This window comes from Pseudopodoces humilis, chromosome 3 (genome assembly GCF_049639895.1).
Source record: "Pseudopodoces humilis isolate 2021_Gansu_Grassland_sample_001 chromosome 3, ASM4963989v1, whole genome shotgun sequence".
NCBI lineage: Eukaryota > Metazoa > Chordata > Aves > Passeriformes > Paridae > Pseudopodoces > Pseudopodoces humilis.
In genome coordinates, this window is record NC_142202.1 from 110,808,180 (window position 1) to 110,835,455 (window position 27,276).

A 27,276-nucleotide genomic window follows, 5' to 3' on the forward strand; every position below is an offset into this window, starting at 1 on the left:
AGCTCAGCACATGAGGCCGTGAGGCCGTGACTGTCAGGGACAAGGGACATCTGGGACTGGCAGGAGCAGCAGAGGGATCCCAATTCCCCAGAGGGAGCATTTGCAGGACAGCTCCACCACAGGCACCCCAGCCAGACTGGCCCAGCAGGCACTGCCAGGCTCAGCATCCCCAAACCAGGGCCAGGCAGGAGCATCCCCAGGGACACAGCCACTGCTCAGCCCCAGCACCACCCCCAGGCCAGTGCCACCCAGCAGCCCTCCAGCAGCAGGACACACACACACACGGCCCAGGCCTGCAATGCCAAAGTGCTCGTCTTTATTCAAGCCGGGAAAAGCAGCCCCTGCCCCAAAGACAGCGGGACTGGCACCACAGGGCTCCAGCCCAGCAGCACCCAGCAGGAGCAGCTGCCACTGCTGCTGTCACCCCAGCTGGGCATGGTACAGGCAGGGACGGGAGGGGACATCAGGAGATGGGTCCAGCAGAAGCAAGGGGCAAGTCCTGCTTGGGAATTTCAGGGTTTCAAAACCAGAGTCTGTAGGAAGAAAAGAAACAAGCACATCATGTGGTGTAACTTTCCCCGTCCCTCTCTCCCCCTGCCCTCTGCAATGCCCAGGGTGTGGTGCAGCAGCCTCAGGCTCAGGGCAGGTGAGGTGCAGTCCTTGGTGCAGACAGGTTGGACCTGGGCTATCTCAGTGCTGGCAGCCCTGGCTCCAGGTCTGTGCAGGTGCAGCAAGACCTGGATCATGTCCTCAGTGATGCCCAGGGACAGGGAATGTTTCTTGTGTGGCTTGGGTGAGCCCTCTGCAAAGCCTCCATGAGCTCTCTGGGACGAGAGGAGACTGGGGATGTCCTGGCTGACCTGGAGTTCCTGCAGCCTCAGTGAAGGTGATCAAACCCACAGGGACTTTCCCCTCCCTTCTTGGGCCTCTCTCTCAAAGCATCAATTCAGGAGAGTATTTATCATGAGTTTTCAACAAAGAAATCTGGAACAGATCTTTCTGAGAAAAAAGGAAGAAAATCTTTCTTCACTCAAGGATCTGCTCCTTACCTTTTGCAGCACACAAGACCCGGTGAACATCTTCCCACAAAACTTGTACCCTCGGGGCAAGTATTCCTAGTGCAGAAGCCGTGTAGTTCCCAGCAGCTAGTTTCATTGCCTGTTCCCATGGGGAAGGATGCACAGAGAACAATTAAAGTAATAATCGGAGAGGGCAGAGAGTGGCTATAGACAGGTTGATGCTTCCTGGTGCTGGTGCATTTCAGGAGAAGAGAAGGGCTCATTTCCAACCTCCTCCCAGTCAAATCTCTAACTGCAATGTTTCTCACCTGGAAGGTCCCTGTAGCCCTAAAGTGAGGGCACTCCTGAGCAGAGAGTGGAAAGGACCAACGTGAGGTCGAGGAAGAGCCGTGCTGACTCCCAGCTGCATTCCCATCTCAGCACAGCTGGCAGGCAACATTCCACATCCCCAACCCACAGAACAAACCAGGATTCTGTTTCCATGGGCTCTCTCCAGCCCAAATTGGTGTCCATTTCAAGAAACCTCTTTCACCTCAGTCCCCTGTTACCTTCTCATCACCCCCACAAACACGGTCACTTCCAGGGACTTTGAATTGCCCCTGGTGCAGGTTTACACTTTCCCCATTTCCCCTCTTCCCTCTCACCTGCAGCACCCTGGGCCAACAGGAGGATCAGGGGGAAGAGCAGGAACAGGATCTTCATGGCTGCTGCCTCTCCTGGGTCTTCACAGGGCTGCAGAGGGGACACCAAGGCAATGGGGCCATGCAGGGCCCTGTGTGGGCAGGATTCTGGAAAGAGACCCCACACTCACCTGCCTGGAGAAGTTCTGGGTGTTGAGGCAGCAGCAAATCCACCAGGAATGGCTGTGTCCAGATGCCTTTGGGGCCAGGGAATGCTGCTTTGCCCCAGACAGGCTGGATTTATAGCAGTGCTGGTGGGTGGGACAGGCCCCAGTTGCTGCTGGCACAAGTGGCCTGGGCCAACCCAGGAGTGCCCCGTGTGTGTGGGGGTGCTGGGGCTGGCCCTGCTCCCTCCCTGCTGCAGGGGCAGGGGCTGAGGTGCCTCCTGGGGCTGTTGCAATCAATGCCACCGTTGTCCCCATGCAACCTCTTGTGACACCCATGGCACAGCAGCAACGGGCTGGGCAGGAGAGAGATGGGATGGACACAACAGAGAGGGATGGGATGGACATGGGAGAGTGATTCATGCTGAGAAGAGCAGAAATGAGGAAATGGTTTGCTTCTTTGCATCCTCTCATTTTATTGATATTATAAATACTCGGAGTGGGATGTGGAAGATCTGACTGAATATTGCAAAACCTGCTCAGCTTTGTATGGTGAATGGAAAGATTTACCTCTCCTTTCACCTCAAAAGTCTTGTCTGGGGAGATTGGAAATTAAAGGGAGAAAATAAAATTTCATGCGCACTTAAAAAAAGGTCTTCCTCTGTCTCATTAAGGACTTTTGGGTTAGGTTCTTTTTCCCCTTGAACTGAAGACTGGCGAGAGGGAGGCAGTTTTCTCTTGTTCGGTCTCAGTTGTTTATTCTTTCCTTATCAGCATTATAAGGCACAAGGAGCTATGTGCACTATGATAGAAAGGGGAAAAAGGCTAACAAAAATTCTTTTCAAGGTTTTTTATATGTCCATTTACCCAATTAACAGATGCCAACTAAATTATTTTTCTTAGTGACCCAATGACCCAGCATTCCTCCTTTTCTCCCTCTTGACTTTTCTGTTCCCCTCTGTGCGCTCTCAGAAACCCATGAGCTGACTTTGCACGCCATCAGTCTGGATCCAATGGATCCAGCATCACAGATGTTCTGGGCCAAGGAGCCCCTGGGCTGGGGGAGCAGCTCGGCAGTGCAGGGCTGAAAAGAGCTTGTGATGGCAGCTCTAGTGTCAGTGCCAGGAAAGGTGATCACGGGGAAAGGAATGGCCATTGCAGGCATGGATGATTGGACAGCCATCACCAGATTGTCTAGTTCAGGAAAGGAATGGCAGTGTAAACATTTTTTGGGGTCAGGCTCTTCAGCCAGGTGAAAATGAACGAGTAGAAATGGTCTAAAGTAGTAGCAGGGAAGGAATTAGTCTAGGTATGAGGAGTAATTTCTTTGTAGGAATGGTGATGATGTTTTGAATGTGCATGCCCGTGGTAGTGGTGGAGTCGCCATTCCTGGATGGAATTTAAAAGCTGTGTGGCTGTGGCATTGTGCACATGGTTTAGTGTTGGTTTGCTAAGGTTACAGGTTTAGCCAGGTTTACAGTCCTGGCTTGATGGTTGGACTCGATATTCTTAGAGGTATTTTCAAACAACAGTAATTTTACGGGTATGATTCTTGAGAGGAAAAGTCTTCAGTGAGCCAGGCAGGGTCCCTGGTTGCTCCCCTACAGCCGTGTCTGTGGAGACACACAGGTATTGAACCAGTCAGGGAATCAAACACCTGAGGTTTGCTTCGCAGACAGGAAGAGACCCCTGCCTTTCATGGAACACAGCATTGTCACTCCCCTGGGCAAACAAATTTGGTCACTTCCACAGCAATATGGCACCTTTTCACACGTCAGCCTAAGATTTGAACAGCTTCCTCCTCCTCTTGTGTGGTGGGATGGGGTGTGGAGCAGCACAGCCACAGCAGGGAGGGCTGTGGGGCTGGAACAGGACAAGGACAAGGAGCAGGGACGGCTCCTGTGGGTCACCATGGCCATGCCCACTAAGGGACACTGCCCCCAGCACAGCTCAGCACATGAGGCCGTGACTGTCAGGGACAAGGGACATCAGGGACTGGCAGGAGCAGCAGAGGGATCCCAATTCCCCAGAGGGAGCATTTGCAGGACAGCTCCAGCAAAGGCACCCCAGCCAGCCTGGTCCAGCAGGCACTGCCAGGCTCAGCGTCCCCAGACCAGGGCCAGGCAGGAGCATCCCCAGGGACACAGCCACTGCTCAGCCCCAGCACCACCCCCAGGCCAGTGCCACCCAGCAACCCTCCAGCAGCAGGACACACACACACACACGGCCCAGGCCTGCAATGCCAAAGTGCTCGTCTTTATTCAAGCTGGGAAAAGCAGCCCCTGCCCCAAAGACAGCGGGGCTGGCACCACAGGGCTCCAGCCCAGCAGCACCCAGCAGGAGCAGCTGCCACTGCTGCTGTCACCCCAGCAGGGCACGGCATAGGCAGGAACGGGAGGGAACACCAGGAGATGGGTCCAGCAGCCAGAAGCGAGGGGTAAATCCTGCTTGAGAATTTCAGGGTTTCAAGCCCAGATACTGTAAGAAGAAAGGAAACAAGCACATCATGTGGTGTAACTTTCCCCGTCCCTCTCTCCCCCTGCCCTGCAATGCCCAGGGTGTGGTGCAGCAGCCTCAGGCTCAGGGCAGGTGAGGTGCAGTCCTTGGTGCAGACAGGTTGGACCTGGGCTATCTCAGTGCTGGCAGCCCTGGCTCCAGGTCTGTGCAGGTGCAGCAAGACCTGGATCGTGTCCTCAGTGCTGCCCAAGGACTATGAAGGTTTCCCTCTTTAGTGGCTTTGTTGAGTGGGGAGGCCTTGGCTTTCCGGTGTCTCCTTCAGCCCCACTCAGGGCAGCTCCAAACCCCTCAAGGATTTGTACCTTCTCTTTTAGGCTACTTCCAGTAATTCTAAGTTTGAAAGAAATTTGTATCAAATCTTTTTGGGGAAAAAGGAGGAAACTTTCTTTAGGCAGGGATCTGGTCCTTACCTCTTGCAGCACACACTGCCTCCTGAACATTTTCCAATAGGTTTTGTTGGGAAGCTGCAACTGTCAAAGCTGCAGAATCCTCCTTGGCGCCTGCATTTTGCTGTACTTCCTGTTTCAGTAGGCAAAAGCACAGACATCTATTACAGGCCTAATCTGGTAGAGCAGGGTATGCTTGCAGTCAGGCAGGGACTCCTTACATCCCACATCCATGTTTATTTCCCTTGGATCTCTCCATCTCAAAATGGTGTCCAGTCGGAAACTCACTTCAGAAACACCTCTGACTTCAATCTCCTGCTACCTTCTCATCATTCCCACAAACACGGTCACTTTCAGGGACTTTGAATTCCCACTAGTGCAGGCTCACACTTTCCCCCGTTTCCCGTCTTTCTCTCTCACCTGCAGCACCCTGGGCCAACAGGAGGATCAGGGGGAAGAGCAGGAACAGGATCTTCATGGCTGCTGCCTCTCCTGGGTCTTCACAGGGCTGCAGAGGGGACACCAAGGCAATGGGGCCATGCAGGGCCCTGTGTGGGCAGGATTCTGGAAAGAGATCTCACACTCACCTGCCTGGAGAAGGTCTGGGTGTTGAGGCAGCAGCAAACCCACCAGGAATGGCTGTGTCCAGATGCCCTTGGGGCCAGGGAATGCTGCTTTGCCCCAGACAGGCTGGATTTATAGCAGTGCTGGTGGGTGGGACAGGCCCCAGTTGCTGCTGGCACAAGTGGCCTGGGCCAACCCAGGAGTGCCCCGTGTGTGTGGGGGTGCTGGGGCTGGCCCTGCTCCCTCCCTGCTGCAGGGGCAGGGGCTGAGGTGCCTCCTGGGGCTGTTGCAATCAATGTCACCGTTGTCCCCATGCAACACCTCTTGTGACACCCATGGCACAGCAGCAACAGGCTGGGATGGATAGGGGAGGAATGGCATGGGATGGACAAGGGAGCTGGGTTGATGCTGGGAAGAGCAGGAATGAGGAAATGGTTTGCTTCTTTGCATCCTCTCACTTTATTTCTGCTATAAGTACTCAGAGAGGGATGTGGAAGACTGGACTGAATATTGCAAATGTGTTCAGCTTTGTACGCTGAGAGGAAAGATTAACCTCTCATTTCATCTCAGAAGTCTTATCTGAGGAGTTTGTACAGAAGATGGATAAAATAAAATTTCAGGGTTTGCAGAGGGTAAGGAAAGGCCACGGAAGGCAGGGATGCTCTGAACACTGCCCACCAAACTCTCCAGATTCGGAAAGTAATGGTATGGGAAGCTTTTTTGGGGTTTGTCTCTTCTCCCTGCTAAGAACTGACAGGACCTGAGGAAATGGTCTTGATTGTACCTAGGAAGGGTTAGACTGGAAATTGGAATCAACATCCTCACTGAAAAGGCACTCAGGCACTGGCACAGGCTGCCCAGGACAGTGATGGAGTCACCATCCCTGGAGGGATTTAAAAGCCATGTAGATGTGACACTTGGGGACATGGACTAGTGTTGGGCTTGGCAGTGCTGGGGGAATGGTTGGACTTGATGGTCTTAGAGGTCTTTCCCAACATTGTTGGTTCGGTGATTCTCTGGTTCTTTAAAGAGGAAACCTTCAGTGAAACAGGCAGGGGCCCCTGTTGCTCCTTTATAAACAAATACATGGACACACATGGGTATTGAACCACACAGGGAATCAAATGCCTGACGTTTGCTTTGCACACACTGAAGCCTGTGCTGAGCTGGGGTCTGCCAGGCCCCGGGAGCGGCTCCAGGCCGGGCCAGGCCGCCCCCACCAGCGGCTACCGGGCAGAGGGAGAGGCCCAGTGCAGCCTGAAATCCATCACCGACTGCTGCGGCCACTGCCCACGACCATCTGCAGGCCTGGGCCAGATATTAACCCTTTCACTGCAGAAGTTACACCTGCAGACCTTGATCCTCTCGGAAGAGGGAAAAAGACGGAGTAATGACGCATAAAAAGCGTGAAGACATCAAGGTCAGTAAAAAAAGAGTCAAATTTCACATGAAAAAAGAATGAGGAGATGCCCTAGTATTGAAGGTACAAGTTCTTTTGGTAAGGCCATAAAAACAAACTATAATACACTAAAATATCCCTTTTAATTCATGAGAAAGTAGGGAGGACAGAGTGTTCAAAGTGCAAATGTGAGCAGAGGTATGCATGATGAAACAAAATAAATACTGAAGAGACTGTAATCCCACAAGAAGCTTAAACAGAGAAAAAGAAAATAGTAATAAAGACCCTTTGCCCCCAGGGAGAGAAGAAGACCTCTGTTCCCAGAGATAAAGATAATTGCAGAGATAGATAAAGAGAACCTTTGCTTTTGAACAGCTCATCCTTAAAATAATACCCCATAAGTTAACATGGCCCATAAACACAAATGTAAGAAGGCTGTGGAAAAGGGAAAACTTCACTATTACAAATCGTTTCCTGGTGTGATAGATTGGCATTTAAGAAAACAAAGAGAAACACCTAAGGAAGTTGAAACTGCTGGCGGCTGATGGGAGTTTTTCTCCTAGCCAACAGCTGGCCATTTCTAAGAACTGACAGCAGTTTTAACCATTTAAAAATGAGATCAACCTGTGAACACCACCTTAAGACCTAAGCCTGGGAATTTCTTTGTCTCTTGGTTTCCTGGCTGTGAACGGTAACTGAGCTCCAGCTGGCTTCCCGTCCCCTGCCCAGCCCATGCGGCCCGGGCAGGGGCTGGGCTGGGCCTGCCGCGGCTCCCGGCCAGGAGATGGGGCCTGCGGGGCTTGCCGTGGCTCTGGCCGGGCCAGGCCGGTCCCTGGCTCGGCTGCAGTTTTTGCTGGGACTGAATTCACAACAGGCTGCCGAGTAAAGAGAGAAAAAGCTCTTGACCTGCGGCGGGCTGAGACAGTGACCACACTCTCCAGAGCAGCCATGAAGAATCTTCCATCGCAGACAGCTCCAGCTGCTGCTCCGGCAGAGGTCACAGAACCATCTACAAAAGCCTGGGCAAGATTTTAATCCTTTCATTACCCAGATGAGACTTGCAGATTAATCCTTTTTTTCCAGAGAAAGACAAAGAGAGTAATCAACATGTAAAGAGACTTTATAAACTATTAGAGACAGTAAAGAAAAGAATTGAGCTCCTTCAGAAGAGGTAGAGAATAAGGAGATGCTTTAATTAAGCTGAAATATTTTTCTGTTAAAGCTGTAGAAATGGACAATAGTGTTCTGAAAAAAACTCCTTTAATTCATCACAGAGTATATTGGTAGGAATGGAGTGTTCAAAGTGTGGATTTTGAGCAAAAGGTAGAGTAATTGTGATACAGTGAGGTGCTGGAACAGAGAGGGGAGAAGTAATAGTTGAAGATTTGGGGCTGTTGTAAAGAGAAAACTTCTGTTTCCAGAGAAGCTCACAGAGGCAGATGAAGAGAACTTTTGCCTTTGAATAATTCATCCTTAAAAATGACATCCCTAGACTCATTGACCCATACACACCTCAGAGTGATGTGAAATGGGAGGAGTGAACTGATGGCAGGATTTCTGGGCAGCTGGCATCAGAAAAATAGAAAGCTATAACAGAAATAGCTTTCTTGTGAGAAACTCCATAGATTAGCAGAAGAAGACTTCTGTTTCTCTACAAAGGCTGATGAAAAGACTCTAGCAGGAATTGGGACTGTTTTAAACACCAAAGTTCCAAAGTTTTTTGTCTCTATGTTGTCATGTGAACAAGGAAATGGTTGAGTAGTGGGGGATAAAGGAGTTTTCTGGAAGTTTATTCTGGTGTTCTTATTCTTGTAGTTTTGTTAATGAACTTTCTTTATTCCTTTTAAGTTTTAAGCCTGTTTTGTTCTTGTTCTAATCCATATCTCACAGCAAGAAATAAGTAAGCTTTCTAGTAATTTTTTTAGTTACTGCTTTAAAACTATGACACCTGGGGAGCTGCTATTCTTAGAAATCAAAGGCAACAAGAGAACTGTTTCTTGTAAAAATGGATCCATAGCATAGCAAAAAAAGCCCTCCTTTCCCTACAACAATTAATAAAATACTATTGTAGAGGGAGTAACTAATTTAAAATCCCATGTTTTGTGTCTATGTTGTCAGTCGAAAAAGAAAAAAGACAATGGGAGGAAAAGTGTTGTAAAAGTTTTATTCTGATGCTGCTTATTCTTTTAGATCTGTTAATAAAGTTTTCTTCATACCTTTAAGTTTTAAGCCTATTTTCCCTCCTCGTGATCCATATCTAACAACCAAAAATGAGTAAGGGCACAAGTAATTTTAGCCAACACAAAACCCACCACATTATTTAGGGCATTAGCCAAGAAACTCAAATCAGAGAACCTAGACCACTGCAAAGGAGAAGACAACCTGTTTTTTACCTGTGGGGAAAAAAAAAATTTGGACATTTGCAGGCCATGGTCCATTAGAATCAGTTCACATGTAAGCCCAACACCTGCACGGTCTCCTCCTCCTGCTCATAGCTGGTGGGCTGGGGTGTGGAGCAGCACAGCCACAGCAGGGAGGGACACAGCTGGAACAGGACAAGGACAAGGAGCAGGGACAGCTCCTGTGGGTCACCATGGCCACGCCCACTAAGGGACACTGCCCCCTGCATAGCTCAGCACATGAGGCCGTGACTGTCAGGGACAAGGGACATCTGGGACTGGCAGGAGCAGCAGAGGGATCCCAATTCCCCAGAGGGAGCATTTGCAGGACAGCTCCAGCAAAGGCACCCCAGCCAGCCTGGCCCAGCAGGCACTGCCAGGCTCAGCATCCCCAAACCAGGGCCAGGCAGGAGCATCCCCAGGGACACAGCCACTGCTCAGCCCCAGCACCACCCCCAGGCCAGTGCCACCCAGCAGCCCTCCAGCAGCAGGACACACACACACACGGCCCAGGCGTGCAATGCCAAAGTGCTCGTCTTTATTCAAGCTGGGAAAAGCAGCCCCTGCCCCAAAGACAGCGGGACTGGCACCACAGGGCTCCAGCCCAGCAGCACCCAGCAGGAGCAGCTGCCACTGCTGCTGTCACCCCAGCTGGGCATGGTACGGGCAGGGACGGGAGGGGACATCAGGAGATGGGTCCAGCAGCCAGAAGGAAGGGGCAAGTCCTGCTTGGGAATTTCAGGGTTTCAAAACCAGAGTCTGTAGGAAGAAAAGAAACAAGCACATCATGTGGTGTAACTTTCCCCGTCCCTCTCTCCCCCTGCCCTCTGCAATGCCCAGGGTGTGGTGCAGCAGCCTCAGGCTCAGGGCAGGTGAGGTGCAGTCCTTGGTGCAGACAGGTTGGACCTGGGCTATCTCAGTGCTGGCAGCCCTGGCTCCAGGTCTGTGCAGGTGCAGCAAGACCTGGATCATGTCCTCAGTGATGCCCAGGGACAGGGAATGTTTCTTGTGTGGCTTGGGTGAGCCCTCTGCAAAGCCTCCATGAGCTCTCTGGGACGAGAGGAGACTGGGGATGTCCTGGCTGACCTGGAGTTCCTGCAGCCTCAGTGAAGGTGATCAAACCCACAGGGACTTTCCCCTCCCTTCTTGGGCCTCTCTCTCAAAGCATCAATTCAGGAGAGTATTTATCATGAGTTTTCAACAAAGAAATCTGGAACAGATCTTTCTGAGAAAAAAGGAAGAAAATCTTTCTTCACTCAAGGATCTGCTCCTTACCTTTTGCAGCACACAAGACCCGGTGAACATCTTCCCACAAAACTTGTACCCTCGGGGCAAGTATTCCTAGTGCAGAAGCCGTGTAGTTCCCAGCAGCTAGTTTCATTGCCTGTTCCCATGGGGAAGGATGCACAGAGAACAATTAAAGTAATAATCGGAGAGGGCAGAGAGTGGCTACAGACAGGTTGATGCTTCCTGGTGCTGGTGCATTTCAGGAGAAGAGAAGGGCTCATTTCCAACCTCCTCCCAGTCAAATCTCTAACTGCAATGTTTCTCACCTGGAAGGTCCCTGTAGCCCTAAAGTGAGGGCACTCCTGAGCAGAGAGTGGAAAGGACCAACGTGAGGTCGAGGAAGAGCCGTGCTGACTCCCAGCTGCATTCCCATCTCAGCACAGCTGGCAGGCAACATTCCACATCCCCAACCCACAGAACAAACCAGGATTCTGTTTCCATGGGCTCTCTCCAGCCCAAATTGGTGTCCATTTCAAGAAACCTCTTTCACCTCAGTCCCCTGTTACCTTCTCATCACCCCCACAAACACGGTCACTTCCAGGGACTTTGAATTGCCCCTGGTGCAGGTTTACACTTTCCCCATTTCCCCTCTTCCCTCTCACCTGCAGCACCCTGGGCCAACAGGAGGATCAGGGGGAAGAGCAGGAACAGGATCTTCATGGGTGCTGCCTCTCCTGGGTCTTCACAGGGCTGCAGAGGGGACACCAAGGCAATGGGGCCATGCAGGGCCCTGTGTGGGCAGGATTCTGGAAAGAGACCCCGCACTCACCTGCCTGGAGAAGGTCTGGGTGTTGAGGCAGCAGCAAACCCACCAGGAATGGCTGTGTCCAGATGCCCTTGGGGCCAGGGAATGCTGCTTTGCCCCAGACAGGCTGGATTTATAGCAGTGCTGGTGGGTGGGACAGGCCCCAGTTGCTGCTGGCACAAGTGGCCTGGGCCAACCCAGGAGTGCCCCGTGTGTGTGGGGGTGCTGGGGCTGGCCCTGCTCCCTCCCTGCTGCAGGGGCAGGGGCTGAGGTGCCTCCTGGGGCTGTTGCAATCAATGCCACCGTTGTCCCCATGCAACCTCTTGTGACACCCATGGCACAGCAGCAACGGGCTGGGCAGGAGAGAGATGGGATGGACACAACAGAGAGGGATGGGATGGACATGGGAGAGTGATTCATGCTGAGAAGAGGAGAAATGATGAAATGGTTTGCTTCTTTGCATCCTCTCATTTTATTGATATTATAAATACCCGGAGTGGGATGTGGAAGATCTGACTGAATATTGCAAACCTGCTCAGCTTTGTATGGTGAATGGAAAGATTTACCTCTCCTTTCACCTCAAAAGTCTTGTCTGGGGAATTAAAAAAATTAAAGGGAGAAAATAAAATTTCATGCACACTTGAAAAAAAGGTCTTCCTCTGTCTCATTAAGGACTTTTGGGTTAGGTTCTTTTTCCCCTTGAACTGAAGACTGGCGAGAGGGAGGCAGTTTTCTCTTGTTCGGTCTCAGTTGTTTATTCTTTCCTTATCAGCATTATAAGGCACAAGGAGCTATGTGCACTATGATAGAAAGGGGAAAAAGGCTAACAAAAATTCTTTTCAAGGTTTTTTATATGTCCATTTACCCAATTAACAGATGCCAACTAAATTATTTTTCTTAGTGACCCAATGACCCAGCATTCCTCCTTTTCTCCCTCTTGACTTTTCTGTTCCCCTCTGTGCGCTCTCAGAAACCCATGAGCTGACTTTGCATGCCATCAGTCTGGATCCAATGGATCCAGCATCACAGATGTTCTGGGCCAAGGAGCCCCTGGGCTGGGGGAGCAGCTCGGCAGTGCAGGGCTGAAAAGAGCTTGTGATGGCAGCTCTAGTGTCAGTGCCAGGAAAGGTGATCACAGGGAAAGGAATGGCCATTGTAGGCAGGGATGATTGGACAGCCATCACCAGATTGTCTAGTTCAGGAAAGGAATGGCAGTGTAAACATTTTTTGGGGTCAGGCTCTTCAGCCAGGTGAAAATGAACCAGAAGAAATGGTCTAAAGTAGTAGCAGGGAAGGAATTAGTCTAGGTATGAGGAGTAATTTCTTTGTAGGAATGGTGATGATGTTTTGAATGTGCATGCCCGTGGTAGTGGTGGAGTCGCCATTCCTGGATGGAATTTAAAAGCTGTGTGGCTGTGGCATTGTGCACATGGTTTAGTGTTGGTTTGCTAAGGTAACAGGTTTAGCCAGGTTTACAGTCCTGGCTTGATGGTTGGACTCGATATTCTTAGAGGTATTTTCAAACAACAGTAATTTTACGGTTATGATTCTTGAGAGGAAAAGTCTTCAGTGAGCCAGGCAGGGTCCCTGGTTGCTCCCCTACAGCCGTGTCTGTGGACACACACAGGTATTGAACCAGTCAGGGAATCAAACACCTGAGGTTTGCTTCGCAGACAGGAAGAGACCCCTGCCTTTCATGGAACACAGCATTGTCACTCCCCTGGGCAAACAAATTTGGTCACTTCCACAGCAATATGGCACCTTTTCCCATGTCAGCCTAAGATTTGAACAGCTTCCTCCTCCTCTTGTGTGGTGGGATGGGGTGTGGAGCAGCACAGCCACAGCAGGGAGGGCTGTGGGGCTGGAACAGGACAAGGACAAGGAGCAGGGATGGCTCCTGTGGGTCACCATGGCCATGCCCACTAAGGGACACTGCCCCCAGCACAGCTCAGCACATGAGGCCGTGACTGTCAGGGACAAGGGACATCTGGGACTGGCAGGAGCAGCAGAGGGATCCCAATTCCCCAGAGGGAGCATTTGCAGGACAGCTCCAGCAAAGGCACCCCAGCCAGCCTGGTCCATCAGGCACTGCCAGGCTCAGCATCCCCAGACCAGGGCCAGGCAGGAGCATCCCCAGGGACACAGCCACTGCTCAGCCCCAGCACCACCCCCAGGCCAGTGCCACCCAGCAGCCCTCCAGCAGCAGGACACACACACACACACGGCCCAGGCCTGCAATGCCAAAGTGCTCGTCTTTATTCAAGCCGGGAAAAGCAGCCCCTGCCCCAAAGACAGCGGGGCTGGCACCACAGGGCTCCAGCCCAGCAGCACCCAGCAGGAGCAGCTGCCACTGCTGCTGTCACCCCAGCTGGGCATGGTACGGGCAGGGACAGGAAGGGACATCAGGAGATGGGTCCAGCAGCCAGAAGCGAGGGGTAAATCCTGCTTGGGAATTTCAGGGTTTCAAACCCGGCGACTGTCAGAAGAAAGCAAAGAAGCACATCATGTGGTGTAACTTTCCCCGTCCCTCTCTCCCCCTGCCCTCTGCAATGCCCAGGGTGTGGTGCAGCAGCCTCAGGCTCAGGGCAGGTGAGGTGCAGTCCTTGGTGCAGACAGGTTGGACCTGGGCTCTCAGTGCTGGCAGCCCTGGCTCCAGGTCTGTGCAGGTGCAGCAAGACCTGGATCATGTCCTCAGTGCTGCCCAAGGACAGGGAAGGCTTCACTCTTTGGCGAGTGGTTGAGTCCTCTGCAACGTCTGAATGAGGTCCTGGGGGTGGAGGAGACTGGGGAGGCCCTGGCTGACCTGGGGCTGCTGCAGCCCCACTCAGGGCCACTCCAAGCACCTTCTCTTCCCTCCCCTCAGCTCTGGTTTGTAGCCTGAAGGGTGCTGAGCCTTTTGCTACTCAGGGGCCTTTAAACAGCTTCTGCCAAGACAGCAGCTTTTGTCATTCCAAAACTTACTTTTTGCAGCAAAAGTAAAATCTGGAACATTTTCCCGCAATGCCATAGGGGAAAGGGCAATGTAGAAGTGAGCAGAATCCCTTTTCTTGCCTACATTGCTTATCATTTTTTGGTCCTGAGGAGGATCCTGCAGAAGGAGGAAAGACTCAAAGTGAGTATGGCGTAACTGTTAAAAATGTATCTGGTTCCAGAGGAACCAGTGCTGGCTCTGAGTCCCAGTCTTGAGTGGGAACTGAGCACCAAACCCAACATCCTAAACTCTCCAGTCGGAGTCCATTTCTTCTACAGCAAGATGTGCATGTGGAGAAAGGCAGAGGGAAGGAGTAACATGAGCTACAGGAGTTGCTGTGCTGCATCCTCAGCTGCCCAGATCCTCCTCACAGCAAGTGCCTCTGAAATGTTATCAATACCTGAGAATTGTGGTCGCTTACCAGGAGCTGGAAAACCCCAGTGACAGGGGTTCACACCTCAGCCATCTCCCCTCTGTCCCTCTCACCTGCAGCACTGTGGACCAACAGGAGGAACAAGGGGAAGAGCAGGTAGAGGATCCGCATGGCTGATGCCTGTCCTGGGTCTTCTTGGGGCTGCAGAGGGGACACACCAAGAACCAAAGCAGGGTCAAGGATTTAGGAGAATCTTTGTGCCTGGAGAGGCCAAGCTAAATGAAATCTTATCCAATGCACTTCACCCCTGTCGTGGTTTTAAACCAGTAACTAAAAAATTACTTATTTTTTGCTGTGAGATATGGATTAGAGCAATAGCAAAACAGGCTTAAAACTTAAAAAGGAATAAAGAAAGTTTATTAACAAACTACAAGAACACCAGAATAAACTTCCAGAAAACACTTTATCTCCCACTACTTGACCATTCCCTTGTACATGTGACAACATAGAGACAAAAAACCCCAGAACCTTGGTGGTCAAAAACAGTCTCAATTCTTGCTACAGTCTTCTCATCAGTCTTTGCAGAGAAACAGAAGTCTCCTTCTGCCAATCTATGGAGTTTCTCACAAGAAAACTATTTTTGTTATAGTTTTCTATTTCTCCAATGCCAGCTGCCCGGAAATCTCTCATCAGAGTTCACTCCTCTCATTTCACATCACTTTGAGGTGTGTATGGGCCATGAGTCTAGGGATGTCATTTTAAGGATGAGTTATTCTAAGGCAAAAGTCTTCTTCATCTGTCTCTGTGAGCTTCCCTGCAAACAGTTTTCTCATTGCCTCTCAAGGCCTCAAATCTTCGCTCAACCCTGTTCCAAGCACCTCACTGTATTACAATTACTTTCTCTCTTGCTTAAAATCCACACTTTGAACACTCCATTCCTCCCAATACTCTGTCATGAATTAAAGGAGTCTTTTTAAACTACTATTGTCCATCTCCATAGCTTTAACAGAAAGATATTTCAGCTGTAAAGCATCTCCTTATTCTCTCTTCCCCATTTAAAACTTAACTCTTTTCCTCACTGTTTTTGGTGGTTTTATGATGTCTTCTTCATGTTGATTCTCTCTCTCTCTCTGTCTTTCTGAGAAAAGGAGTAATCTGTATGTCTTATCCAGGTAGTAAAAGAATTAAAAGCTTTAGAAAAGCTGCAAGAGTTCACGGTGTCAGGTTTCAGTCCAGCAGCAGAAACTGAAAACTAAGCCAAGCTTCTTTTCCTTCCCTCCCTCCCTCTTCGTCCTCTGCAGCCTTCTCCGGCCTGAAAGGGGGGGGGGAAAGAAGAGGCCACGACAGAGCCTTTTTACCTTCTCAAAAGCTGGAAACAAAAGAGAACGAGAGTGCTCTGACTGTACATCTTAAAGGGGTGTTTACAAGTTGACTTAAGATTTTTAAGATTTTTTTTTTTTTAAGTTGACCAAGATTTTTAGATGCACTACAACACTTTTTAATGGTCAAAACTGCTGTCAATTCTTAGAAATGACCGATAATTGGTCAGGAGGAAAAACTCCCATCAGCCACCAGCAGTTTCAACTTCCTTAGCTCTCAAAGCTGTCTTAAAGGTAAAGCTACCCCATGACAATCCTCCCAGTCAGCCCAAAGCTGGATGATCCTCAAACACCCTGCACTATCTCCTCTGCTTTCCTGAAGTCAGTAAATTCTTCCCAGCTCACTTGGGACTGTGTCTATTCCTAACTGTGATTATTCCCAGGATTCCCATCAATCCCACTCCCCATGCAGCACTGACCCAGGAAGAAACAAGAGGGCAGGGAAGTGTCTTGGTGGCCCAGAAGTGACTCCCCAGTGACCTACCTGATGAAGGTGTTGGCTCAGAGCACACCAAGGCAGAAATGGTTTGTAATAAACCCACCTGGAATCTCTTGTGTGAAGAGTCCAGTTCAGGGACTCTCCCTCTGCCCCAAATGCGCTGGTTTTGTCCTGGTTCCAGGGGGTGGGACAGGCCCCAGTTGCTGCTGGCACAAGTGGCCTGGGCCAACCCAGGAGTGCCCCGTGTGTGTGGGGGTGCTGGGGCTGGCCCTGCTCCCTCCCTGCTGCAGGGCCAGGGGCTGAGGTGCCTCCTGGGGCTGTTGCAATCAATGTCACCGTTGTCCCCATGCAACACCTCTTGTGACACCCATGGCACAGCAGCAATGGGCTGTGGGGCCAGCTGGGAAATCCTTGGGATGGGGGATGGGGGCACAGGCACCAGAGCAGTCCTGGGGGAACTGAGTCCTTCTTCCAGAGATTCATTCTGGACTGGTTTGGGTTGGAAGGGACCTGAAAGCACATAAGATTCCACCCCTTGCTATGGGCAGGGATACCTTCTGCTCTCCCTGGTTGCTCCAAGCCCTGTCCAACCTGGCCTTGAACACTTCTAGTGATGTAGTATACACAGCTTCTCTGGGTAACCTGTGCCAGGGCCTCATCACCCTCAGAGCCAAGCATTTCTTCCCAATATCTGGTGTAACCCTGTCCTGTCAGTTTGAAGCCATTCTCCCTTTTCCTGTCACTCCAGGCCCTGGCCCAAAGTCCCTTTCCAGATTTTTTGGATCTCCTTGGGGCACTGGATGGGGTCTCCCCAGTCCCTTCTCCAGGCTGGACACCCCCAGATAACTCGATCTCTATGGTTTTGGCATGTATGAGTCTGCTTTTTGAGTAAGGCAGAAAATGAAATACTCTTTTGAGCCTTCTGCTTCCTAACTCCATCACTGGGCAGAGTTTTGCTGCCAAGCCATGGCCCTGAGACAAATCTGAAATATTTTGTCATGATGTCATGTGTTTTGGAGAAAGACAGTTGCAGGATAGAGGCATCTTCATAGGAAATGAGAGGTGGATGAAGTTACCCAATGAAACAGCATAGAAGCAAATGCCAATAATCAACAGCCTGGCATCTCTGCCGAGTGCTTCGTACCCAGCTGGAAAATTGGAATTGGCCAGGGTGGTATCCTTGGATAGAGAAATCTTTATCAGTAGAACCAGAGCCACTCACTATGAACACACATGTTCATGAATCATGATGATGGAGGCATTTTCCAGAGAGGGTAAGGTCAGCCTTAGCAGAGGAAAGGCATTCTAACCTCAAGTTGTGTCCAGGTGGGTGGAGAGGAGAAGACCCCCAGCTCCCACCCTGCAGGACTACCCAGGTTACCCATCTGATCCATAGGGCCCCTTTGTGATGTCATTTTGAGGGACACCTGCACAGCTCCCCTGGGAAATCTGTTTTCCTCTAAGGCCCACAAAAGTCTCCCTGAGGTGTCCCCATGGGATCATCCCATCCTTGCCCTCAGGCAAGGGAGTCCCTCCCTGCCATGTGGTGGGATGGGGTGTGGAGCAGCAGAGCTCCCAGCAGGGTCTCTGGCAGGGAGTGTTACAGGGGACCAAGGGCCTCCAGTTGGGGAAAGAGAGGTATTAACCATTCATGTTTTCCCACAAAATGATATCTGCACAGGAAGAAATTAGGGATTTTGGCATCTGAACACATTCCCACAAAGGGAAGCTGAGCTTTTTTAGCCAGCCTTTCTCTTGGCACTGTAGGTTAAGGTCTGTGTAGACCTGGAGAGCTGTATGGCTCAGAAAAACTCAAATTAAGGAGCAGTTTGCACCATAAATTGTTGCCCTCTGGGGTTTGTGTGTCAAATCCCAGGCAGGATCATGACCCAAGTTTCAATGCATGTTTCAGTGACCAATGCTAAGCAATAACAATTTATTCAGAAGGAGGGAAAGCAATGCAGAGCACTTTTGGGTTTACTCTATATCATTAAGCTTTTTGCATTGGCAATGAAAGGAGTTTGAGGCTTTGCAGCAGGATCCAGTGGGTTTAGGAGTAAGGAGATTCCATGCAAATTTGTAGGTTTAGAAGAAATTTTCATTGCTCTTCAATGAATGGCTCATCAACATTTCTTAAGTTCCATGGCCTGCAATAAGGAAAAAAAAAATTAGATTGTCTTTCTGCTTACATTCCCTCCCTACTCACTCTCAGCCCATGGTTTTTTCCCTTCTGGACACAAATTCTTCCCAAAATAGTTCATGTCATTTGTAGTCATGTTGGGACAGCTCTCTGCAATCATAACTGTGAGAAAGGAGATTGTTTCCCTGTTGTTTCAGGAAAAGCAGGGAATTAAATTGGTATCCTTAGATTCTAGGGCGAGTGCATTCATTCATGACTGAAAATAGAAGCCTGTTTTTCATATGATAATTTAATTTTATAACAAAATTTACAACAAAAACTTTACCCTGTGCCTGAGAGCATTTTCCAAATATTACTTTGGCAACATTAACACTTGAGTCAACACGGAACACTTGACTATCGTCATGGCATAATAGCTCTTTTTTCCCCTTATACCAAATTTAAATATTCAGGAGCACCTTGGGGTTTAGGAGAAAGGCAAAATATTTATTATTTCCCTGCTCATCCTGCAGATGAGCCTTGGTGAACACCAAACTCACGGTTTGCAGCAGGAGCGGAACCCAAAGCAACTCCCAACTTTAACCAGGTGGAAGGGACATCCTCCAAAGTGACAGCTCCCACCTCTACAGAATATCATTTCCCTCCGGGGCGAAGACAAACCTGCAACAAGAACAAAATATTTCCTTCCTCCTTGCTCTGCAGGGCAGGGAATTGCAGTGGAAGAGTTTCTCATTCCTTTGTCACCAACATCCCACCCCGGCTGTTTCAAAAGGCCGTGTGGGTGGTGAGGTTACAAAGCAGGTCTAGCACAAGCATTGGGCTGATTGATTCATTCCTGACTGGCTTCTACCAATTTGAAATAGAAGTGTTTAAATGTGCTGGGAATTTTGCACAAAAATCCCTTTCTAGCATCTCTTTCCCATCTTACCTGGAGAAACCTGGAGCGCCAAGAAGAGGAGGGAAAAGAGCAGGTAAAGGATCTTCATAGCTGAGGATTTGCTGTGGCACTGTTGGGAAAAGCACCAAGAAAGACTAAAGACAGACAGTTCCTGGGATCTGCAGTCTCCTGAACACTGTGTTAATAAAAATTACATTTATATTAACTTTGTCTTCAAGTTTTCAAAAATAATCACTAAAACCCATAGGAAATCCTGACTATTGTGTGGGGCAAAATGTTTTCAGGACACGTGATCATTAAGTTATTTTAATAGTTTGGTTGCTCAGATTTCTTTTCCATTTTGCAAATAGTCCTTAGTAAGGACACAATGATGGGATCCCAGAATGGTTTGGATTGGAAGGAACCTTGAAACTCATCTTGTTCCACCCCCTGGGGCTAAGATACCTTCCACTAGACCAGTTTGTTCAAAATTCCATCCAACCTGGTCTTGAATATTTCCTTAACTTTATTTTTAGCTAAATGATTTAACCTAGTAAATAAACAACATAAAACAAAATTAGGTGAAAATACTGTAAAAACTACAAACTTCAGGAAAAAATAAGTTCATTTTGTAATGTTTAAATTTATCAAGAGATCAATTTGCTCAACGTCTCCAGTCTTAGTCTACAGGCAGCAGTTCTAGAATGGAAATCTACAATCAAATAAATTCCCATTTGAAAATGAAATTTTAAAAGCAAACATATGATACCTTCATTGGAAGAGTTTAAACTAATATTAGGGTTTATAGGATAAGATAGCCTATAAGAGCACTTAGGGATAAAGGAGGGGCAGTTAATGTTTCATATCCTGGTATGAGGAATGTTCCGATCTGTCAGAAGTGATGGTTTCTCAAGCAAGGAATGGAAGTGAGATTGTGCTGAAATATGGTGACCCAAAAATGTTTCAAAATTAGTATTAGAAATTTACCTAAGTTTCTATATATTTGGAAATATCAGGAGAAATAAGGAGAAAAATGAACAATTCTGAAAATGAAATAAGGGTTTTAACATCGAGACATAAATAAAAAATACTATATATAAAATATGTATTATATACCGTACTAAAATATAAAAATATATAAATAATATATCATTTTATACCTATTAAGCCTTATGCAAATATTTTATTACTATTTATAATATCTTTATATTCCACAGCTATATATTTAATGGAAATATACAGATATAGACATGCACATTTCTACTGAGAGGTCAGGAATTTCTCTGGACCACAGACCTCTCTAAAGTAACCCAAACCAAACAGTTATTTTTCCTAGGATTTAGGAAGCAGAGATTTTTATTAAAGCTTTCTATATATTAGCATATATTTGAGCTACTTATTCAACATGTCCAGTTTTCTGAAATCTTAAGTTTACCTTTTCTAGTTACAATACAAATTAAAGTTAATAACACAGAGGTTTGGGAGTTTGTTTTGGAGTTGAGTTTTTGAGGAAAAAAATAAAGCTGACATCGAAAAGAACTGAGACATTACCAGGTATCAGGTGAGCCCTGAAGCCAAACACGACTTGCTCGTGGTCCCTTCCCTCCTGAAGACTTTGGCTCTGGGACTGGGATACTCTTTTATAAGGTGGGTCCCAGAAGAGACTGACAGTTTCTTTCTCTTCTCAGACATTCATTGAACCAATCCAAAAAATGCTCTTTTATTCCTGGTGGCATCTAACCCAACCAGAAACCAGCTGCTTTTCATTTCCCAATTATACAACAGGGTTTCTCCCTGAACTTGTTTAAGCTTTTTTCCTGGAAAATCCCATGTTTTTCGTGCAATACCTCTTGTGACACTCCAGTTTGTGTAAGAGACGTTAACCCACCATGGTATATGTCAAACATCTTGGGACATAAGTTGAACTGTCCCTGCTTAAGAGTAACTTAAAACCTTGCAATACAATCCCAGTTAATTTTCTGTTCCATAAATACAGAATGTAAGAACACAGAATGGACATGTGGAACTAAAACAAATGTCCATTGGCTTCCCAGACAGTGGCCACTGAAGATGCCTGAGTGAAACAAAATATACAAGAATAAATGTACCAAAATACCAAAATACATTATGGTTATGTCCCTGGACACCCAGATGATGGGAAATATGTAAATTTATGCAAATCCCATGCCAGAGGATGTCTTTAGACTCTCAGGCCCCAAAGCTCCTGCTTGAGCTTTTTTTCCCCAGGACTCTGGTTGATTTTTTGGTACTTCTGGCTTCCAGTTGATCATTCCAAAACCACATTATGCCTTAGATGAGCATTCAGTTTTTGGTTATCTCCTCTCAGTCTTCCAGATGTTGACCTCTGCTTCTTCTGCCATGGGAAGTAGCACCCAGCTTCTGCATGGATGGAGCACCTCTCCTGTAAAGAGGTGGAGAGAACCAGGGGTGTTCAGCCTGGAAAAGAGAAGGCTCCAGGGAGACCTCGGACTTCATCTTGGTATCTAAAGGGGGATTATGAAAAGGAAGGAGAGGGACTTTTTATATGGGCAGATAGTGACAAGACAAAGGGAAATGGTTTTAACTGGACAAATGGCAGGTTTGCATTACATGTTAAGAAGAAATTCTTCCCTGCAAGGATGGTGAGGCTCTAACACAGGTTTCCCAGAGAAGCTGTGGCTTCCCCACCCCTGGAAGTGTTCAAAACCAGGTTGTATGGAGCTTGGAGCAACCTGAAATAGTGGAAGGTGTCTCTGTCCACATTGGGAAGGTTGGAATGAAATGGTCTTTAAGGTCCCTTGGAATCCAAACCATGCTATTCTTCTATGCTTCTAAGATATTAATTGCTTTTTCAGATCATACTTTACTTTAAACCTCCCTTCAGTCAACAAACAAATATTGTTCATGCAGTATTTTGACATGATATATGAAGTACATCATAATAGGTAATGAAACATTTGCTAATTCAAGTGATTGGTGTTTGTAATTGACCAAGACCTCTGAAAATGACACCGTATCTTACAGAACCTTTAGTACCAAAATCAAACTGAAATATTTTCATTGCTGACTGGCAGTTTACCTCCTAGTCCTGTAATTTTTTTCATTGCTTTGATATTAAGTTCTTAAGTAGAAGCACAGAATAGTCTGAACTGGAAGGGACTTTTGAAAGGTAAGTCCAAGCCCTCTGCCATGAGCAGGGACATCTTCAACTAGATCAGGTCAGCCCAGAACTTGCTCAGAGCCCTGTCCAAGTATACAGGTACACAGAAATGTACAGAAATTATCTATATGCATGTGAAAACATGACTGCAAACCATTTCCCTTACAAGCATATCCTGACACAGCTTTTTACTCTCTAGATAATTTTGTATGTGAACTGTTTCTGCAATAGGAAAAAACGGTAATTGAATTTCTGGTGTGTCTGCCAACGTCTGGCCACTAAACTGAAAAATGGAGGGAATAAAATTGCAAAAGTTGCAGTTGCTTCACCTCTTGCCAAGTGTTTGTGGTTAACTTGCCAAATGTTACTCTTACCCAACCCAATTCCTCAAGGAAACAAAGGTGCATCACTAATTTTTATTGCCTGTAAGATCCTACGTGCAAATACTGTCAAGGGCTTGGCTTTAACACTGGGCATCCTTGGCCATGTTTAATACAAATTTTACATGGTCCTATGCAGGCCACCAAAAAGCCTCTGCCTGGACAAGGGAAAGAGAGAAGCAGAGGAGGTGTGGAGCAATTTTGGCAGAACTCAGCAAGATTTTGGGTTGTGGCTCTTAGGGTGGACAATCTTTCCATCCCCATCTGCAGCTCCTGTTCTTCTGAGCAAGAGACAATCAGACACTTTCAATTATTATGGTGGGCTCAGCATTTTGTGTACTAATATAGTACTGAGGAGCTGCTGTGCCTGATGCAGCTGGGATATACGCCAAAAAGAAATGTCCTCCAAGGAGACTGCAAAGTGTCTGGACAAGAAATGTCTTTTACTCCTTTAAAATCAAGATGTTTGAGTAATTTTACCAAAATCACCTTCCAGAGAAGAAAGAGGATCTTATCTTCACCTTAGGAGTTTGTATCTAGCACAGAAGATGAAGCAATTAGGAGCAAAAAGGAGAACCTTAAACTCTGCTCCTAGTAGTTTACTCTTGAAAATAAAAAAGGAAATATTAGGGACATGTTTCAGTAGCATTGCCCTTAATTAAAGTGCTTCAAACTGTATACAAAATGTACTTAATCAAACTCAATACTTTAATGATTATGCCATTATCTTGAGTAAATGATGAGATTAACATCTGCATGAGCAATTCTGGCTCCATCTTTTGACCTGACAGCTAATTAAAGGTACTGGGGTACAAGGGCAGAGTCTCCTTTCTTTTCTGAGAACCACAATGTGACTGGCAGTGATGTGTGTGAGATCAAAGCTCCAGGGCACAGGTACCCCAAAGTTTCTAAAATTCAAAGAACCTTTGTAAACCAAAACAAATCTTCTAGAGAAAAATGCCAGGAGTAATCTCACCAAATTTCAAATATCCTAAAAGGAAATATCGAAGTACAAACTATTTTCACTGCTCTTCCTTTATGGATAATGGAGAGAGACCATTCTATGGACTTTCATTAGACATTTGCAATAAGATTGTTAGAAATAAAACACAGAAGTAACAGAAGGGCTAGAAGAAACCCAAAAAGGTTGCAAGAAAAGGTGTTTTGCAATAAGAGCCACAAGCACTAATTCTGCTGAACAACACAAGTGGCAGCTGTGTCTCTCACAGAGCCAGAATTTGCTATTCAGAGGGTTTTTTAAAATATGTTGTCACCTCTCCAAACCCACCCAGAAAGTCATTAGGAGTCCAAACCATCTGAGTTTGGTAACATATTCCTCTGGGCACTGTTGTGTGACTGTTCAGCAACTGCTCTTGAAGAGATAACAACCAAATCACTAATGTCCATAACTCAGGAATGTATTTTATTCTCTTTTCATTTTTTCCACTTTTTTTCTCCTGTTTTGTGTTCCTGATATGATTCAAAATGTTCCCGGTTTTACTTTGCATAAGGTCCAATCAGAAGTAAAATTTCTCAGATGCCTCCAGGACCCCTGAAGGAAACATCTGGATCTTGGCTTTATCTACACTGCTAGGTCATGAGGGCAAGGAAAAATAGGCAGAAGCACAGATTCCAGCCTGTATTTGGTTTCTTGCAATGAGAAAGGAAGGTCCACTTTGAGATTGCAATGACTGCTTCTTTTGGTACTGAGTGCTCCTTATTCGTAGAACTGCAGAATGGTTTGGGTTGGAAGGGACCTTAAAAATAGTCTCAACCCCCTACCAAGAGCAAGAACATCTTCCACTATCCCAGATTGCTCTAAGTCCTGTCCAGTCTGGCCTTGGACACCTCCAGGGATGGGGCAGCCACAGCTTCTCTTGGCAACCTGTACCAGGGCCTCACCACCCTCACAGGGAAAATGTTTCCCTCCTTCCCTACAAAGAATCACCCAAGGTTCAACCACATGAATGCCACCATAACTGATTTTATTAAAGGAGAGGAAAGAAATAGTTTCCACAGTGTTGTCTGGTTCACATTTGTGATGTTTGCTTCACTGCAAGGGAAGATTATGACAGCTTTTCATTGCAGCAGGAACTGGTGCCACCAGGAGCGAGGGATTCAGGGTGATTCCCAGGAACCTTTCGGTAGAAGCAGGAAGGATTTCCAAGGCAAATCCAGGGACTCTTCAGCTACTCCATCCCCTGCATGAAGAAAAGAGAGGCTCAGGCTACCCACCTTTAGGTTTTCTGCAGAGTTGTTTTCCTTATCTCATGGGATCAGAGTAGAGGCTGCCATGAGATGTGAATTCCCCCTCTACACCAGCAGGTTTGGCACCAGAGAAGTGAGAGAGGTGGCAGGAGCTGTGCCTCTGAGATGTTGCTCTGGAGAAAAGATAATGAGGAAATGAGCCATTCCCACAGAGATCCCTGCATTTCTACTCACCTTCTGCAGCAAGAATATCCGTTACTACACTCTCCAATCCAGTAATACGGACGACGACAAATCCGTGGGAAGCAGCGTCCGTTTTGGGCCAAACAGGAATTATCTAGCCTAGGAAACACTTCTTGTCCTGCACAGCACAAAGAGGAGTCATTTACCATGAAAGTGATCAAAAGTGAATGCATTCTTCTTTACTCCCCTCACTCCTTACCTGCAGCCCCTTGGAGCATCAGCAAGAGGACAACCAGGAGCATGTGAAGGATCCTCATGGCCACAGCTGGGGTGTGAATTCTTTATCTGCACTGAGCAGAGAGCACAAGGTTGAACAACACTGGACAGAGCATTCTCACCTGACCAGGAGATGAGGAACTGCTGTAAAAATGTGCCTGGAGACACCAAAGCCAAAATCTTTCTCCAGTGGATTTGGACAAAGAGCAGAGTGAAAACTTCATCCTTGGAGATATTAGCAGTTTCAGGGAATGCATCTCTAAACAGCCTGACCCAATTAGTACCACTTTAAGCACAGATTCAGACTAGAAACTCCTGGATTAGCTCAAAACCTAAGTTATTCTGGGATTCTATGGTGTTTTGGTGCTGATTTTTCTTTTTTTTTCTTCTTTGAATTTTGGTTTTACTGCAGTGAAGAAAGGATATCCCAGATCTCTTCAGCACCAGGCAGGTTACTCTGGTACAGCATAGGCCTACAAATTATTCCCCTTCCACATATTCAAGAACACAAAGAGTTCAAAGAATGAACCAATATTAATTAAGGTAGCAACTCATTCAAAATGTTACTGCATTCAGGCAAGACATGGGTCAAAAGGCAAAGCTCATCTGCTGTGCTGGCTGGGTGTGTTTCTGGAGTAAAATAGACATTTTTGTCTCTGATGTCTCAAGGGAAAGTTCCCAGGTCTCTGTTCCTCTTGGAGATCACCAAACCCACCAACCCAGAAGCCCTGCAAGCAGCCAATCCATGGCTCTACAGAACATGTACACACAGGAGGCACTTGCTGGAGTAAAGAGAGAGAAATCAAAGCAGAAGGTTGAGACTGATGAAAGGAAAAGAGATTTCTAAAGATGGAGAGGTGAGGGTGGCTCTACAGAACCAGGCAGAGTTACCCGAGGAGGAGGTGGAGGATCACTGCTGCTTCTGTTCTCCCATGGATGCACCAGACCCAAACACGCCTATAAAGGGTTGGGGATGACCCAATGCAGTCATTGGCCAATGAAATAAAAGCCTTTCCTTTTCCAGCCTTTATTTGGTTTCTTCCAATGAGAAAGGGAGGTTCTCTTGGAGATTACTTTCACCACAGAGCCCCTGATCTTTGTGCAACCCATCTTAGATCACACAAGTTTGTGTAAGGCACATTAGACCACAGGGTGATGTAAAATTTCTGGGAACATGCAGTGAGTGCTCCTTCTGATCCTGAGGGCTCCTCAGGTGTAGAATCCCAGAATGGTTTGGGCTGGAAGGGACCTTAAAGTTCATCCAGTTCCACACCCTACCATGGGCAGGGATACGTTCCACTGTGCCACATTGCTCAGAGCCCTGTCTATCCCAGCCTTGAACGCCTCCAGGGATGGGGCAGCCACAGCTTCTCTGGGCAGCCTGTGCCAGGGCCTTACCAGCCTCACAGGGAAAAATTTCCTCTCCTTCACTGGAAAATAATCACTGGTAATGTCACCAGCTTCCCCTGGTAACTGCTGTGGTGCTCTACAGATCTTCTGGACCAAGGATCCAGGACAATCAGAAACCTTGATGCCTAGGAGGGATCTCAAAACTGTGTAAGGAAGAGGACAGGAACAGGCTGTGGAAATTGATGTGGATTTTAAGAAATCTCAGTGCTGGGAATATCTTCTTCAATGTCTATCAGCTTTACAGCTGCTCGAGTGTCCTGAATGAAAAGGCAGCTCAGATGTCCACCTTCAGGTTAGCGAAACGTAGGGCTTGTTCTCAGATGGGCCAGCTCCACATGGGATAAATCACAGCTTTACAACACAGTCAGGGAAGCACTGAT

The 27,276-nt window shown here is 47.6% G+C and overlaps 3 protein-coding genes and 1 long non-coding RNA gene across 6 annotated transcripts; all 4 read right to left on the reverse strand.

Annotated features, from left to right (window-relative positions):
- Positions 1-294: 294 nt before the first annotated feature.
- Positions 295-1,937, reverse strand: LOC106628465 (uncharacterized). The gene is made up of 4 exons (XR_015772250.1): positions 1,831-1,937; positions 1,664-1,751; positions 1,050-1,158; positions 295-533 (listed from the first exon to the last, which is right to left on the reverse strand). It is a non-coding gene; the product is annotated as an uncharacterized LOC106628465 (long non-coding RNA).
- Positions 1,938-14,057: 12,120 nt separating this feature from the next.
- On the reverse strand, positions 14,058-16,550 carry LOC106628466 (ostricacin-2-like). Its single transcript, XM_088053215.1, has 3 exons — positions 16,308-16,550; positions 14,558-14,645; positions 14,058-14,188 (listed from the first exon to the last, which is right to left on the reverse strand). The coding sequence occupies exons 2-3, from the start codon at positions 14,613-14,615 to the stop codon at positions 14,058-14,060; spliced, it is 189 nt and encodes a 62-aa protein (XP_087909341.1). The 5' UTR covers positions 14,616-14,645; positions 16,308-16,550.
- A 1,634-nt stretch (positions 16,551-18,184) lies between these two features.
- LOC102107437 (gallinacin-2) lies at positions 18,185-20,995 on the reverse strand. Its single transcript, XM_088053249.1, is given in 4 exon segments — positions 18,185-18,381; positions 18,931-19,062; positions 19,331-19,409; positions 20,831-20,995. Coding segments are annotated over 3 exon segments (327 nt in total). The 5' UTR covers positions 19,389-19,409; positions 20,831-20,995; the 3' UTR covers positions 18,185-18,244.
- Positions 20,996-24,783: 3,788 nt separating this feature from the next.
- On the reverse strand, positions 24,784-26,524 carry LOC148184728 (ostricacin-3-like). Of its 3 annotated transcripts, none has more exons than XM_088052422.1 (4): positions 26,378-26,520; positions 25,470-25,560; positions 25,262-25,388; positions 24,784-25,020 (listed from the first exon to the last, which is right to left on the reverse strand). In XM_088052422.1, exons 2-4 carry the CDS (start codon positions 25,525-25,527, stop codon positions 25,005-25,007), a joined length of 201 nt encoding a protein of 66 aa, XP_087908548.1. In that variant the 5' UTR covers positions 25,528-25,560; positions 26,378-26,520; the 3' UTR covers positions 24,784-25,004. The 3 variants fall into 3 exon arrangements, with proteins under 3 accessions (XP_087908548.1, XP_087908549.1, XP_087908550.1); XM_088052423.1 differs by having other exon boundaries at positions 25,470-25,555; positions 26,378-26,498; XM_088052424.1 differs by lacking the exon at positions 24,784-25,020 and having other exon boundaries at positions 25,258-25,388; positions 26,378-26,524.
- Positions 26,525-27,276: the final 752 nt, after the last annotated feature.

Bases quoted from the DNA above. Each gene is read 5' to 3' on its own strand.
- LOC106628466 (XM_088053215.1), bottom strand. From the start codon at position 14,615: ATGCGGATCCTCTACCTGCTCTTCCCCTTGTTCCTCCTGTTGGTCCAC. The intron at 14,189-14,557 runs GTGAGAGGGACA...CTCCTTCTGCAG, and splicing joins GTTGGTCCACAGTGCTGCAG to GATCCTCCTCAGGACCAAAA.
- LOC148184728 (XM_088052422.1), bottom strand. From the start codon at position 25,527: ATGAGGATCCTTCACATGCTCCTGGTTGTCCTCTTGCTGATGCTCCAA. The intron at 25,389-25,469 runs GTAAGGAGTGAG...TGTGCTGTGCAG, and splicing joins GATGCTCCAAGGGGCTGCAG to GACAAGAAGTGTTTCCTAGG.